The 14,808-nt window shown below is 49.9% G+C and overlaps 1 protein-coding gene across 1 annotated transcript; it reads right to left on the reverse strand.

Moving 5' to 3' along the window:
- Positions 1–104: 104 nt before the first annotated feature.
- capn2b (calpain 2, (m/II) large subunit b) lies at positions 105–10,775 on the reverse strand. Its single transcript, XM_028972200.1, has 21 exons — positions 10,454–10,775; positions 9,545–9,614; positions 9,023–9,141; positions 8,819–8,952; positions 8,338–8,506; positions 7,838–7,921; positions 7,679–7,764; positions 7,533–7,601; positions 7,282–7,442; positions 4,112–4,275; positions 3,791–3,802; positions 3,432–3,643; positions 2,875–2,911; positions 2,731–2,796; positions 2,254–2,311; positions 1,728–1,792; positions 1,504–1,572; positions 1,348–1,426; positions 845–961; positions 566–624; positions 105–489 (listed from the first exon to the last, which is right to left on the reverse strand). The coding sequence occupies exons 1-21, from the start codon at positions 10,688–10,690 to the stop codon at positions 466–468; spliced, it is 2,091 nt and encodes a 696-aa protein (XP_028828033.1). The 5' UTR covers positions 10,691–10,775; the 3' UTR covers positions 105–465.
- Positions 10,776–14,808: the final 4,033 nt, after the last annotated feature.

Consider the following 14,808-nt stretch of genomic DNA (forward strand, 5'->3'; position numbering starts at 1 on the left):
CGCCCCCACGCCGAGGCGCCATTTAAAGGAACCGCGCCGACGTTGCCGTGGCAACAGCCGACAAGTCGCTTATTCAAACTCAATAAAAACAAAAATCCACGGAAGAAGGTTTCATTAAAACTTTAATTACGTTCGGAAAGTGGCTTAAAACAAGTTTTTTTTTATGACAGTCATACAGTATTCAAGATCATAAAAGACGACAACAACAAACTGCACAAATTTATTTTTTTTTCTTCGTCCAGCACTTAACAATTTCTGAGCATGTTCTTTTTCTCACTAGTTCGGCCTTATTGGGGCTCTTAGTTTTGTAAACTCAAAATCTATAGAAATCAAACGAGAATTGCTGGTGTCTTCCTCCTGTAAGTCGCTTTGGTTAAAAGCGTCTGCCAAGTAAAGTAAAGTAAAGTAAAGTACAAACTTTGAAAAATATGGCATAGTTTGACGTTGTGGCGCGGTGCGGCTCCTCTAGATCAGGGTGAAGGTGAGCCACTGAAACGACATGGGACGAGATGACGTTAGTGCCGGGTGACGCCGGGCTATAGTGGCCGTGCGGCCAGGTTCTCACCTGGAAAAAGTTCAGCTCGATGAAGCCGGTTTTGTGCTCATCAATCTTCTTAAAGACGCCTGAGGACGAGCGAGAGAGAGAGGACAACACGTATGAAGTAAGTAAGTGACGTGATGGTCATTGTGATCCACTGCAGCACAGCAGACGGTGACACGGTGAAACGTGTCCTCTGTATTTAACCATCACCCTTGGTGAGCAGTGGGCACCATGACAGGCGCCCGGGGAGCAGTGTGTGGTGGACCATCAAGGGGACCTCCTGATTACGGGGCCTGGACTCACCGAACATCATCTCCAGACGCAGCAGGCAGGCCACGAAGTTGTCGAAGTCGATGGTCATGTCGGCCTCAGCGTACCGCGCCACCAGGATCTGGTGGATGCTGTTGTTGAGGGTGAAGCCTGCGGCACAGGACAGAAGGTGACACCGAGTCCCACAACGAAGCCGAGACAGAGTGCAGGGTGAACCAGACGACCGCAAAGTGCCCGGTCCAAACCCCACTCGGTACCATCGTGTCCCAGACACCAGGGTGACTATTAAGACACACAATGTCCGTGTGTCTTAATAGTCACACGAAAAGATGATTTTGTTGCCTTGGTAACGTAATGAGGGCGTGGCTTTTCGGGACAGAATCCTCTGCAGTTTTGCGGTTGGGTGTTTTCACGATTTATGATGGAAATAATCATGTATCTGGCAACGCCGCGCTGAACACGGCCGAACTGGCGTTGGATTAGAGTTCCACCACTGGGCTGCATTTTCATCAGGATCACTGCTGAACGTCCCTCACCTGCCTCCTTCAGGGCGGAGCGCATCTCTGGGGTGCTCATGGTGCCCGACTTGTCCATGTCGTTCTTCTTATAAATTTCCTGTTAACACAAACATACACTCAGACAAGTGAGGCTGTGTGTGTCTGTGTGTGTGTGTGTGTGTGTTGTTGTCTTACCAAGTATCTCTGGATTTTCTTCCACAAGGTGGCAAACTCCCCCAGACCCAGTTTACCATCTCCACTGCTCTGCTGTGGAGTCAAGGTCATACGAGTCCACCACGTTATAACATCTCAACACCAACCTCACTACTCGACCCTCAACATGAGAACCAGAGCAGGAAGGAAGCAGGACAGGAAGTGGCGCGGGACAGACAGGAAGTGGGGCGGCAGGGGAAGGATACATCCATGATGTTGACCATGATTCTGCATGTCTCCTGACTAAAGCCATCGGTTTTTATATCTGCTCCTGTGAGACGAGACAGGCAAAGCAAAATTCTTTACACGCGCACACACACACACACACACACACACAAAGAAAGTTTTTTTTCTGTACAGAATTTTTTTTATAGTTTTTAGTTTAAATTCATGTGTAATGTATAATAATTGTATATATATATATATATTTATTTTGTGAAACAGTATTTTACAGACTCTGCATACTGCGTAAACTGCTGTACTGACAATAAATCTCTCGAATCTTGAAAGAATGAAAGCAGGTGATTTGAGGGCGGTGGAGCTGGAGCAAATGTCGTTTGTCTGGTTCTCTAGCTCCTCTCTTTCTCTCTCACACACACACACACACACACACACACACACACACAGTTTGGACGTCTTTGTTCCACACCAGATAGCCTGAAGTGATTTGACAGACAGGAGCTCAGACACCAGGGGGGCGGAGCCAGGCGCGAGTTCGGAACGGCTGCTCACGTTTAGCAACGATCCTGTTCAGGATGGTGGACAGCTCGCTTACGGAGATCTCCATGTCCTGCCGAAAACAGATCAGACCATATGAGGAAGAATTTTTTTTTTTAATTTACATACTAAAAAAAATTGGAGACCAATTTTTCACATTTTTCAAATCTAGATGATTTGTATTCAGAGCAAGATACAGATTCCACTCCAATAATAATTCTGTAGGATGGTTTTTATTAATATTACTGTCAACAAAAATAAGTTTTTCTTTCAAAGCACTTTTTATAGACTGTACAACTGTGTACAACTGATTTTTTTTTTGTTAGACGTCATCGAAACCTTTTGGTTTTGTGAGGATACCATGACATTTGTGGCCAGAGACGTTTACGCATCAACCCTCCGTTCTCTGTAATGACTTGGCGTGTTAACGGGGAGAAAATGAGTTAGCTAGTTAACTGGTTAGACGGCCGGTTATGCTGGGTTTGCACTCACACTTCCTGCCAGCTTGGCGAACAGCGCCCTGAAGCTGGGGTCGACTTCGCTGTCCGACACCGTCTCCTGGATGAAGACGGGGGACATGTGAGTGACGAGGTGGGATTTCGTATCTGGTTGTCATGACAGCGGCGGTTTACTCACGTTTGGTATAACTGCGTCCACGGGGTCTTCACACAGCCTGGTAAAAACAGCAGGTTCCACATCAGACAAATCAAAGATTTAATCTCAATTAGTCAAGACTGATCGTTAAATGGACAAGGACAGTGTGGAGCAGGGTTGTTGTCGTCAATAACATCTTTGTCAAGGAACCTTTATGACGTGACATAACAAGACGAGACACATGCTGGTCACTATAACGAAATGCATCATGTAATATTGTTGACAATCGTGTTATTATTATGCATCATTTCTGTTTCCTGTCTCCCATCCGATCGCACAGATGACGTCACGCATTTTCTATGCTACTGGGATAAATGGAAGAGACTAAAAAAGAGACTAAAATACAATTTTCCTTGACTAAAAGTAGACTACAATAGAGTAAAATCTTAAAAAATGCTCAGACTTTTAGTCGACTGAAACTTAATAAAGACAAAAACGGTAGCTGGACGCTGAGACTGAAACTGAAATGAAGACAGGCCGCCAAGAACAACCAGTGTGGCGCAAGCAACAACCAATCAAATCCATTAAATCCCACTCACTGTGCATCGGTCTCCCTCTCGGAGAAGACACGTAGGCAGAAGTCCCCGTCCTGGTTGGGCTCGAAGGTGGACGGGACGATGAGGTACTCTCCCGCCGGCAGGTGGAACCTGGTGCTGACCTCTCGCAGGTTGATGAAGGTCTCTGACCGCGCCTTCTGACCGTGGGTCAGGAAGAAGTTCTTGTCCAGGTGGACGTCTCCCTGGCCGTGACACTGACAGAAGGACAGAGCTGGAAGATCAGACCTCGGCGGGGAAGGTGAGCAGACAAACGCACAGCTCATAAACAGTAAAAAAATGATATATATATAATAATTCAACCATATCCAAGCACTGAAGGAGAATTTGTTTGAGTATCTCACCTCTCGTGGGACCTGAAATAAAAAGAAAAAGGGTCACGATGTAAATGTAGTTGCGCATAACTATAAGAGTCATAACATTATAAAGCGTAGTAATGGTCCCCATTCTGCTACCATTGTGATACACTGCAGCACCTTGGTGAGCAGTGGGCACCATGACAGGCGCCCGGGGAGCAGTGTGTGGGGACCTTGTTTTGCTCAGTGGCACCTAAGTGGCAGCTTGGTGGATCGGGATTCGAACCGGCAACCTTCTGATTATGGGGTTGCTTCCTTAACCGCTAAACCACCACTGTGAATATGATGAAGATGCATGCAGTCTCTCACCTCGTAGATGGCGAAGCCGATCGTGTTCATGTCCTCGCCCATCTTCCTGAGCTTACGCCTGTTCTTCTGGATCAGACCCACCACAAAACTGCAGCTGTCCACGTTGTCGGTGGAGTCACTGTCCTCCAGTTTAACCACAAACTGAGGATTCATCCAGAAGGTGTCTAAGGAGCAGAACCATGGCATGAGATCCATGAATGGATCGCTGGATTGCAGAAACAAAATTTTAATGAAGTCATGTTAGATTGTCCGGTGGAGAAAACAGAGTGTCTGAGGGTGTGACCTGGATCTGAATGTATTTGATTTATGAGCACGTTCTCCCGGTTTAAACCCACAATGGAATGACAAGGTTTCTTCTGTTTCAGGTACAAAAGGAAGAGACTGGAATGTCCTACTAAAGTTGACTTTACATTTGCTCTTTTACCACATGCAAATGAATCAAGCAGCAGAACAGAAACAAACAATATCTACATTTCTGAATTCTTGATGATTCTAGAGGACACAGCGAGGGCCTGACAGGTGAAATGGAGGATGTTTTCAGTTTCAGTTTCCTCATCTGAACAAGCGATCACTTCCTGAAACTCAGCCACTTCAACCACCGAACACCCGCTGAGAAAATGATGAGAAACCCGACTAGAAACTATGTTCAGGGTTCAGTGTCTCAGCGACACAATGGTAGTAAGTGGGGTTCGAACCTGGGACTAGTACCTCACTACACCCTAGAAAGGTGAAAAAACGATGAAGTAAGTGGGGTTCGAACCTCGGACTAGAACCACTCTACACCCCAGAAACGGTGAAAAAAACGATGAAGCAAGTGGGGTTCGAACCTGGGACTAGAACCTCTTTACACCCTAGAAAGGTGAAAAAATTATGAAGTAAGTGGGGTTTAAACCTGGGATTAGTACCGCTCTATGCCCTAGAAATGGTGAAAAAAACGATGAAGTCATTGGGGTTCGAACCTGGGACTAGAACCTCTGTACACCGTAGAAAGGTGAAAAAACGAGGAAGTAAGCGGGGTTCGAACTTGGGGCTAGTACCGCTCTACACCCTAGAAATGGTGAAAAAACTATGAAATAAGCAGGGTTCGAACCTGGGACTAGAACCACTGTACACACTAGAAAGGTGAGAAAAAAACGAGGAAGTAAGCGGGGTTCGAACCTGGGGCTAGTACCACTACACCCTAGAAAGGTGAAAAAATGATGAAGTAAGCTGGGTTCGAACCTGGGACTAGAACCACTCAACACCCTGGAAAGGTGAAAAAACAAGGAAGTAAGTGTGGTTCAAACCTGGGACTAGAACCACTGTACACACTAGAAAGGTGAAAAAAAAAATGAGGAAGTAAGCGGGGTTCGAACCTGGGACTAGAACCACTGTACACCCTAGAAAGGTGAAAAAACTATGACGTAAGCAGGGTTCGAACCTGGGACTAGTACCACTACACCCTAGAAAGGTGAAAAAACGATGAAGTAAGTGGGGTTCGAACCTCGGACTAGAACCACTCTACACCCCAGAAACGGTGAAAAAAACGATGAAGCAAGTGGGGTTCGAACCTGGGACTAGAACCTCTTTACACCCTATAAAGGTGAAAAAATTATGAAGTAAGTGGGGTTTAAACCTGGGATTAGTACCGCTCTATGCCCTAGAAATGGTGAAAAAAACGATGAAGTCATTGGGGTTCGAACCTGGGACTAGAACCTCTGTACACCCTAGAAAGGTGAAAAAACGAGGAAGTAAGCGGGGTTCGAACCTGGGGCTAGTACCACTACACCCTAGAAAGGTGAAAAAATGATGAAGTAAGCTGGGTTCGAACCTGGGACTAGAACCACTCAACACCCTGGAAAGGTGAAAAAACGAGGAAGTAAGTGGAGTTCGAACCTGGGACTAGAACCACTGTACACACTAGAAAGGTGAAAAAACTATGACGTAAGCAGGGTTCGAACCTGGGACTAGTACCACTACACCCTAGAAAGGTGAAAAAATGATGAAGTAAGTGTGGTTCAAACCTGGGACTAGAACCACTGTACACACTAGAAAGGTGAAAAAAAAATGAGGAAGTAAGCGGGGTTCGAACCTGGGACTAAAACCACTCTACACACTAGAAAGGTGAGAAAAAAACGAGGAAGTAAGCGGGGTTCGAACCTGGGACTAGAACCACTCTACACACTAGAAAGGTGAAAAAACTATGAAGTAAGTGGGGTTCGAACCTGGGACTAGTACCACTCTACACCCCAGAAAAGGTGAAAAAACGAAGAAGAAAGTGGGGTTCGAACCTGGGACTAGTACTACTACACCCCAGAAAAGGTGAAAAAGCTAAGAAGAAAGTGGGGTTCGAACCTGGGACTAGTACTACTACACCCCAGAAAAAGTGAAAAAACGAAGAAGAAAAGGGGGTTCGAACCTGGGGCTAGAACCACTCTACACACTAGAAAGGTGAAAAAACGATGAAGTAAGTGGGGTTCGAACCTGGGACTAGTACCACTACACCCTAGAAAGGTGAAAAAACGATGAAATAAGTGGGGTTCGAACCTGGGACTAGTACCACTCTACACCCCAGAAAAGGTGAAAAAACGAAGAAGAAAAGGGGGTTCGAGCCTGGGGCTAGAACCACTCTACAGCCTAGAAAGGTGAAAAAACGAGGAAGTAAGCAGGGTTCGAACCTGGGACTAGAAACACTCAACACCCTAGAAAGGTGAAAAAAACGATGAAGTGAGCGGGGTTCGAACCTGGGATTAGAACCACTCAACACCCTAGAATGGAGAAAAAATGAGGAAGTAAGCAGGGTTCGAACCTGGGACTAGTACTAGTCTACACCCTAGAAAAGGTGAAAAAACGAGGAAGTAAGCAGGGTTCGAACCTGGGACTAGTACTAGTCTACACCCTAGAAAAGGTGAAAAAACGAGGAAGTAAGCAGGGTTCGAACCTGGGACTAGTACTAGTCTACACCCTAGAAAAGGTGAAAAAACGAGGAAGTAAGCAGGGTTCGAACCTGGGACTAGAACCACTCTACACCCTAGAAAGGTGAAAAAAAAACGATGAAGTAAGAACCTGGGACTAGTACTACTGTACTAGTCCCAGGTTCGTAAGAAAAGTGGGCGTGGTTTTGTGTCGTCAGTAGCCACATTAAGAACCGCATTAAAAAAGCGGGCGTGGCCGACTGCCTTTCTACTCACAGGCGTTGTTCCTGCAGCCCCCCGCGGTGGAGCCCTTCCTCCAGCTCCCGTCGAACTTGTTGACAGCCCAGCGCTTGACCTTGTCGCTGGTCAGCGTGTCGGGGGTCAGCGTGCAGATCTCGATACGCGAGTACTGGCTGAGGAATTCTTGGAACGACATCCTGCACACAGGCACGGGGGGAGCGGGAAGAAGGGGCGCGGTCAGCAAACAAGCGGCGACCGGCGAATTATCGAGGATCCCGTCATCCTACCAGAACTCGCCGTCCTCCGCGTCGTGGTCGGGACGCTCAGAAGGGTCGACTCGCTTCCACTCAGGGGACCTGAAAGTCAGGACACAGGACAGGTGAGCCACAAGGGGCTTCGGGTCCGCCTGCGGCGTCCAGACGTCCGAACCCACCCGTCACTCCAGGCCCCGGTCCACTCCACCTGACCCCACGGGTTCCGCATTCTCACCAGCTTCTGCTTCTGACCGCAGTAGTTGACCTGAGGCACACAGAGGCGCGGGGGTTAAAGGTCTTCTCAGGTAGCAGCCCCAGCCTGCAGGCCGGCTACTGACCTCCACAGCTCCTGTAAGCGAGTAGGCGTGGCCCTTCACCAGCTTCTGGCGAGTGATGGCCTCAGAGTCGGCAGCACTGGTGATCTGGACAAACACACAAAAGCAGCAGCTCACAGGTGGGAGGAACGGAATGAAGCCGTTCTGGCAGGTGACCTCACACCTCGAGAAAAGGAGCGTCATCTCAAATGTTGTCGTCCTCACGGAGACGCAGAGAACGTTCCCCCACACACCTGTAGGTGGCGGCGTGACGTCTAGAAACGTGCGCCATAGAGAGGATTTGTAGTTGTGGTAGTTTGTTTGGGGTTAAAGGTCAGGTTGGAAGTTGGTGTAATACGTCAAGGTTTTTATTTCAAGAGAAATTCACGGAACCCGTTTTGAAAAGTAACCGTCACCATGTGGGCGCAAGGCCAGACCGGATAGAACGTTTTCGTGTCTCCAGAAGATTAGAACACCACGAATACCCAGGACACTGGTCCAAACGTTGAAGGGAGGGACCTTACATCGATGGAGCAGCCCAGCAGGGCGCCCGAATCCAGGGCCATCTTGATGATCTGGAACATGTTGGGCGGGGCCTTCTTCAGCTCGTAGCTCTCCGCGATGCCCCCCGTGAAGTCCTCGAAGCCCTCGGAGGTGGAGCCACCGGACAGAGCCTCGTAGCAGCCGTTCACCCTGCAGGGGACGACAACCACACCCACCCGTCACGAGCTCGTGGCCACGCCCAGCACTGTAACGGGGATTAGCCAGCCACGCTCTTCCTAAACCCCGTTCTCACGGTGACACCGCCCACCTTGGGCCCTGCAGACCTCAGACCGGTTTCACCATCAACGACGATGTTGTGACAGAGCCAGTGCAATCTTATTAATAACCGAGCCACGCCCAACACCAACAAATACCCAACGCCGAGTCGAGTTCAGAAGAGCATCTTCTGATTCCTGGAGCCTACAAGCCACGTTCCCGCTGGTTCCTGCTGGCCACACTCACTTGGCGTAGGCCTTCTCCAGCAGGGCGCTCCAGAACTCGCTGCCCTCGGCCGAGTGGACGAACATCAGCTCGCCGTTCTTCACCGGCAGCCGGTCGTCGATCACCACGTCCACCCACTCGCCGTACTGCCAGAACTGGGGGGAGGGAGCAGGTCGTGTCACCCGCAGCTCGAGCGCTGGGGTCCCCACAACGCCCCCGGCCTACCTGGAAGTGGAAGATTCCGGCGTAATTGCCCCCGAACCCCTGGTCCCGGGGCACGACCCGGGCCATGACATCGTCGTTGAGCGTCAGAGAGGCGATGGCCGCCAGCAACCAGCAGTCACCTGCGGATCAGGAGAGCGTGCGTGAGACGGGCACGTGGAGCAGCGCTGCAGCCCGAGGGGACGGGGGAGGGCCCACAAAACGACCGTCACGTGACGTGCTGCAACCCTCCACACACCCCCGAACTCGGCGCCGTGCCGTTTCTCTTCAGGCGGAATGTGGGGCAGCTCAGAGCAGGGCTGTGGTTTTACCCTCGCACGCGAGCGTCTCCGCCCCCACCCTCAGCTGGGCGTGTCTGTGCGCGTTTACGTCGTCGTTCTAACCGAGTTTTATACGTTCCGAACATCCAGACATATTTACATTCTTCTTTTTAAAGCTGGTTCGGTTTTACGTTCAGGGCAGGTACAGATCTCACTTCCTCTTACACCCCTCAGACAAACATGGAGACACGGCGAGCGTTCGTACCCAGGGCGCCCTGGCAGATGTCAGTCCTGGTGGCTCCGCCCACAATAAACTCCGGACGGGAACACAACTCCTGTAAAACACACACGGACACACACACACACACTGTCCTGTTAATTCACCGGTTACAATCACAGACAGGATGACTGATGTGTGTGTGGAGTGGAGTGTGTGTGTGGACTGGAGTGTGTGTGTGGAATGGAGTGTGTGTGTGTGTGTGTGTGGAGTGGAGTGTCTGTGTGTGGAGTGAAGTGTGTGTGTGTGTTTACGTTTTGTTGTAACTCCAGACCAGACACATTCCTCACACATAAAACATCAGATCTCTCTGTCTCTCTCTCTCTCTCTCCATGTCTCTGTCCCTTTCTCTCTCTCTATATATGTATCTGTATCTCTGTCCCTCTCCCTCTCTCTCTCCATGTCTCTGTCCCCCCTCTCTCTCTCCATGTCTCTGTATCTCTGTCCCTCTCTCTCTCTCTCTCTCTCTCTCCATGTCTCTGTATCTCTGTCCCTCTCTCACTCTATGTCTCTGTATCTCTGACCCTCTCTCTCCATGTCTCTGTCCCTTTGTCTCTCTCTCTCTCTCTCTCTCCATGTCTCTGTCCCTCTGTCTCTCTCTCTCTCTCTCTCTCTATGTCTCTGTCCCTCTGTCTCCCTCTCTCCATGTCTCTCTCTCTCTCTCTCCATGTCTCTGTCTCTCTCTCTCTCTCTCTATGTCTCTGTCCCTCTGTCTCCCTCTCTCCATGTCTCTCTCTCTCTCTCCATGTCTCTGTCCCTCTCTCTCTCTCTCTCTCTCTCTCCATGTCTCTGTCTCCCTCTCTCCCTCCCTCTCTCTCGTTACGTCACCAGCCCGCGGCGCGTCGGTAAAGTTTATTCCCTTCATGCCTGAAGTGAAACTGCCATCGGCCCACTCACCCCGGGACGTTTCCACGTCACGCCGCGCGTCTTGGCGGACGCGGGTCCGAGCTCGTTGAAGCCCAGCGACTCCGGCGCGGCGGGGAAGGCGGGGTCGCAGAACAGGGCGCCGCGGCTCAGCTGCTGGGCGCGGAGCGCCTCGAAGTTCTGGTTCAGGTGGGGCACCGCGTTGGCGTTGGTGCCGAAGCCCGCGGCCAGAGCCCGCTTCTTGGCCAGGGTCGACGCCACTCCGGCCATGGTCACCGTGCGACTGTCGCAGCCCGCGGCGCGACTTCGGAGGGAACTTCACCGATTCCGCCCGGGACACGCCCCCGAAACCGGGGCGGGGCCTGAGATCGGCAGGTCGCGGCGTGTTTACCTCCCACGGAAGACCGACATCGCGTCCCCTTTACAACCTCCTGTCCACCCCGAGGTCCTCAGCTCCGCTGCATTAGGGAATAAACTTTTGTCTCTGCTGGAATGCGCTGGGGGACACGGTGGGCGGGGCTTAGCGGCCACAGCACAAGTGGAGAAGAATTTTGCATTTACATTAACCTTATCCATAGCGACTTACAGTCAGTAGTTACAGGGACAGTCCCCCCTGGAGACACTCAGGGTTAAGTGTCTTGCTCGGGACACAATGGTACTAAGTGGGGTTCGAACCTGGGTCTTCTGGTTCATATGCGAGTGTGTTACACATTAGGCTACTACCACCATATTATACAACTATGCGGTGTCCTCAGGGGGTGAACAGGATGTGGTGTCTTCATCGAGTCGAGACGAGGCCTGCACAGAAAGGGCGGTTAAGATCTGCAATTGTCCCCTGGCGGCGCTAAGAACAAATTTTTCTCCCAAGACAGAAGCTGGAGGTAAACAGAGGAGGGAGGAGGTGCTATGGCCAGCCACGCCCATCAAAGCGCCCACCAATGTAAATGTATGAGTGTTTTTTACCTCATACGTGGTGTTGTACAATAATTGGACAAGTCGCGCCTTTTCTTTTTCCATGCAGCTACGCAGGAAAAACCAGTTTTACGTGATATTATACAACCAAGCACTTAAACTGCAAATGCAAACACGATCAAAAGTGGTTTAAAGAGCTTCTACGTCCATCAAACAGATCCATGTGCTGCCATGCAACCTGTTCACCACGGTGAAGTACGTGGACAACTCCGTGTTGAGTTAGGGTCTGACCAGTTGGTGAGGCTGGCCTCGGGCGGGGCTGCCGTCTTTCAACCCGCAACGAGACACAGTTGGGATGTCCTGGTAAGGAGTTGCTTGTTGAGAGAGCGAGTACTGATGAATATGAATTCTGGACAAGCCGGCTTCACTCAGTAATCAATCAATCAATATCAATCGCCATATAGCCACAGTATATCTGAATGTGTTTTTTTTTGTCCCACGGTTGATAAAAGCAAGCATATAAAGTCGTATAAAGTCTTTACCACCAGCTTGTCGACACTGAGCCACGCTGCTGGGTTAAAATGCAAAGGTAGACAGCAGGTCTTCACCCCATCATGCAAATCAGAAGATTCGTACGCGTCGCTGCAGTACCTGAACGCGTGAGAGAGCTGGACGGGGACGGGCCAGGCGTGGACACCTGATGAGGAGGCTGCGTGAGCTGCAAGGAGAGAAGGACAGGAGCAGCAGCCCCGCCCGGGGGCACACGGTGGAGGTGGAGGAGAAGGAGGTGCACGTGGAGGTGGAGGAGAAGGAGGTGCACGTGGAGGTGGAGGAGAAGGAGGTGCACGTGGAGGTGGAGGAGAAGGAGGTGCACGTGGAGGTGGAGGAGAAGGAGGTGCACGTGGAGGTGGAGGAGAAGGAGGTGCACGTGGAGGTGGAGGAGAAGGGGTACCGTCGGGCCCGAAGTGGAGAGTCGCCGGCTTCAGAGGTGAAGGTACCGTTCAGGGCCTAGCAGTTAAGGAAGCGGCCCCGTAATCAGAAGGTTGCTGGTTCAAATCCCGATCTGCCAAGGTGCCACTGAGGTGCCACTGAGCAAAGCACCGTCCCCACACACTGCTCCCCGGGCGCCTGTCATGGCCGCCCACTGCTCACCAAGGGTGATGGGTTAAATGCAGAGGACAAATTTCACCGTGTCACCATGTGCTGTGCTGCTGTGTATCACATGTGACAATCACTTCACTTTTACTTCACAAAAAGCAGTGCGTTAAGGTTGTCCTCATTTAAGGCGTTTGCTGTTCAGGAATCAGGCTGGCTGCGGCGCCGGGACGACCTGCAGGGCGCCGGGAAGGGACGCTTGTAGGCGTCGTACCACCGGCAAAGTCTCTTGGCTGGAGAGGACATGGGAAGACATTTACATTTACAGCATTTATCAGACGCCATTATCCAGAGCATCTTACAGTCAGTAGTTACATGGACAGTCACCCTGGAGACACTCAGGGTTAAGTGTCTTGCTCGGGGACACAACGGTAGTATGCAGGATTTGAACCTGGGTCTTCTGGTTCATAGGCGAGTGTCTCTCCCACTAGGTTTGAGGTGTTGACTTCTGGGGGTCAGGATGTACCAGGATGGGAGCAGTGGTGAAGCGGGCCTTGAGGCCATCAAACACCGCTTGGGCTTGGGAGGTCCGGGACGGCCTAGGGGGCTTCCCTTTCAGCAGGGGAGGGACACCTGGCTGTAGTTCCGCACAGACCTCCACTAAAAGTTTGCAAACCCAAGAAACTCCTGTAGGTCGTTGCTGTCAGCCACTCGGTCACTGCTGTGACTTTTGCGGTGTCCATGGTGACGCGCTGGGGGGTGATATGGAAGCTGAGGAAAGACATCTTGGTGACATGGAATATGCTCTTCTCAAGCAGTCGCTGTAGAACAGCCCTGACATGTGGGACATGTGGCCGGATCCTGGGAGAAAGACACAAGGTGTCTTTCAGGTAGATGTCAAGCATGCCAGGCCCTGAAGGGGGGGTGTGGCCGGTAGGACAGGTGATCACGTACGCACCGCAGTTTCAAAGCTGCCGGCCTGCAGGCGGAGAGTGAGACGGGTAAGAAACCTGTGCTGCAGTTAGCGCAGGGGACGCTGTGGTGGCCGGCGGGGGCGTGGGGGGAAGCTGGAGGTCCTGCAGCTGTGTGGTCAGTACGTAACGCCACGTGTTCAGTGAGAATCTACCAACGTAAATGGTCATGAAAATAAAGAAAACACCTTGAATGAGAAGGTGTCCAAACTTTTGGCCTGTACTGTATATATACCACTGGGTGGTAGTAGCCTAGTGGGTAACACACTCGCCTATGAACCAGAAGACCCGGGTTCAAACCCCACTTACTACCATCATGTCCCTGAGCAAGACACTTAACCCTGAGTGTCTCCAGGGGGGAACTGTCCCTGTAACTACTGATTGTAAGTCGCTCTGGATAAGGACGTCTGGTAAATACTGTAAATGTAAATATATGTATGTGTGTGTGTGTGTGTGTATATATATGTTCCCCATTCAAAAGAACAACATGCAAATTAATTTGCTGAACAAGAGAAATATTTATTGATCAAAAATGAAAAAAACAGTTGAACCGGCTGAGCCTACAGAATTGAGGAGGCGTTCGTGTAAATAACTTCGTCAACACCGTTCACAACCACAAGGAGTGACACCGCGTGTGTGCACATAATGGCTGAATTATGGACAGCGCCCGTCAGGGGTGCGGCCTTTAAACTGCGTATCTGGCTGCCAATTAATTTTGAATTTATTTACTGGTTATGTGCGTTGGAATTGTGTTTTGCTTTAGTCAAGATTCTTCACGTTAAGACGATACGCATTCTGTATGAATGGGTCCGTGATTATGGCTGTTAGCATTGGGGGCGGGGCCTTAGCTTTGAATTGTTTTTTGAACCTGCTGCATTTTCATATGTGTTTTTTTCTCCATTAACCCACAGAAGAGACAGATGCATCTCAACTTCACATGAACGCAGGAGTGCTCACTTTCAGATCACGAGTGGCGTGAATATGGACAAAAATAAGGAAGATATCTGGCCCTCACACATTGAAGGAATATGTTCATATATACAATTTTACATTTTGATAGTTTTTGCTTTGTAATGTAATGTACAAAAATATACTTACACACGTCCATGTCTTGATTCTCTTTTGTATTGAATTGTATTATTATTATAAGAGTGTCATTTGCCGTTGTGTGAACATACTGAACCAACACAGAAAACAGTGTCTGTCAAAAGTGAGTACACCCCTCACGTCTTTGTAGTTATATATTTATGTATAATTGCATTGAGGTTAATAAATGGATAATTGTATTAAAAAAAAATTAAATCATTTAAAAGGCATTTAAGTTCAGTGCTATCAGTTGTCATTTTTTTCCAAATGAAATAAGATAAGATAAAATCGACCTTTATTAGTCCCACAAGTGGGAAATTCCAT

Source organism: Denticeps clupeoides, chromosome 3 (genome assembly GCF_900700375.1).
Source record: "Denticeps clupeoides chromosome 3, fDenClu1.1, whole genome shotgun sequence".
NCBI lineage: Eukaryota > Metazoa > Chordata > Actinopteri > Clupeiformes > Denticipitidae > Denticeps > Denticeps clupeoides.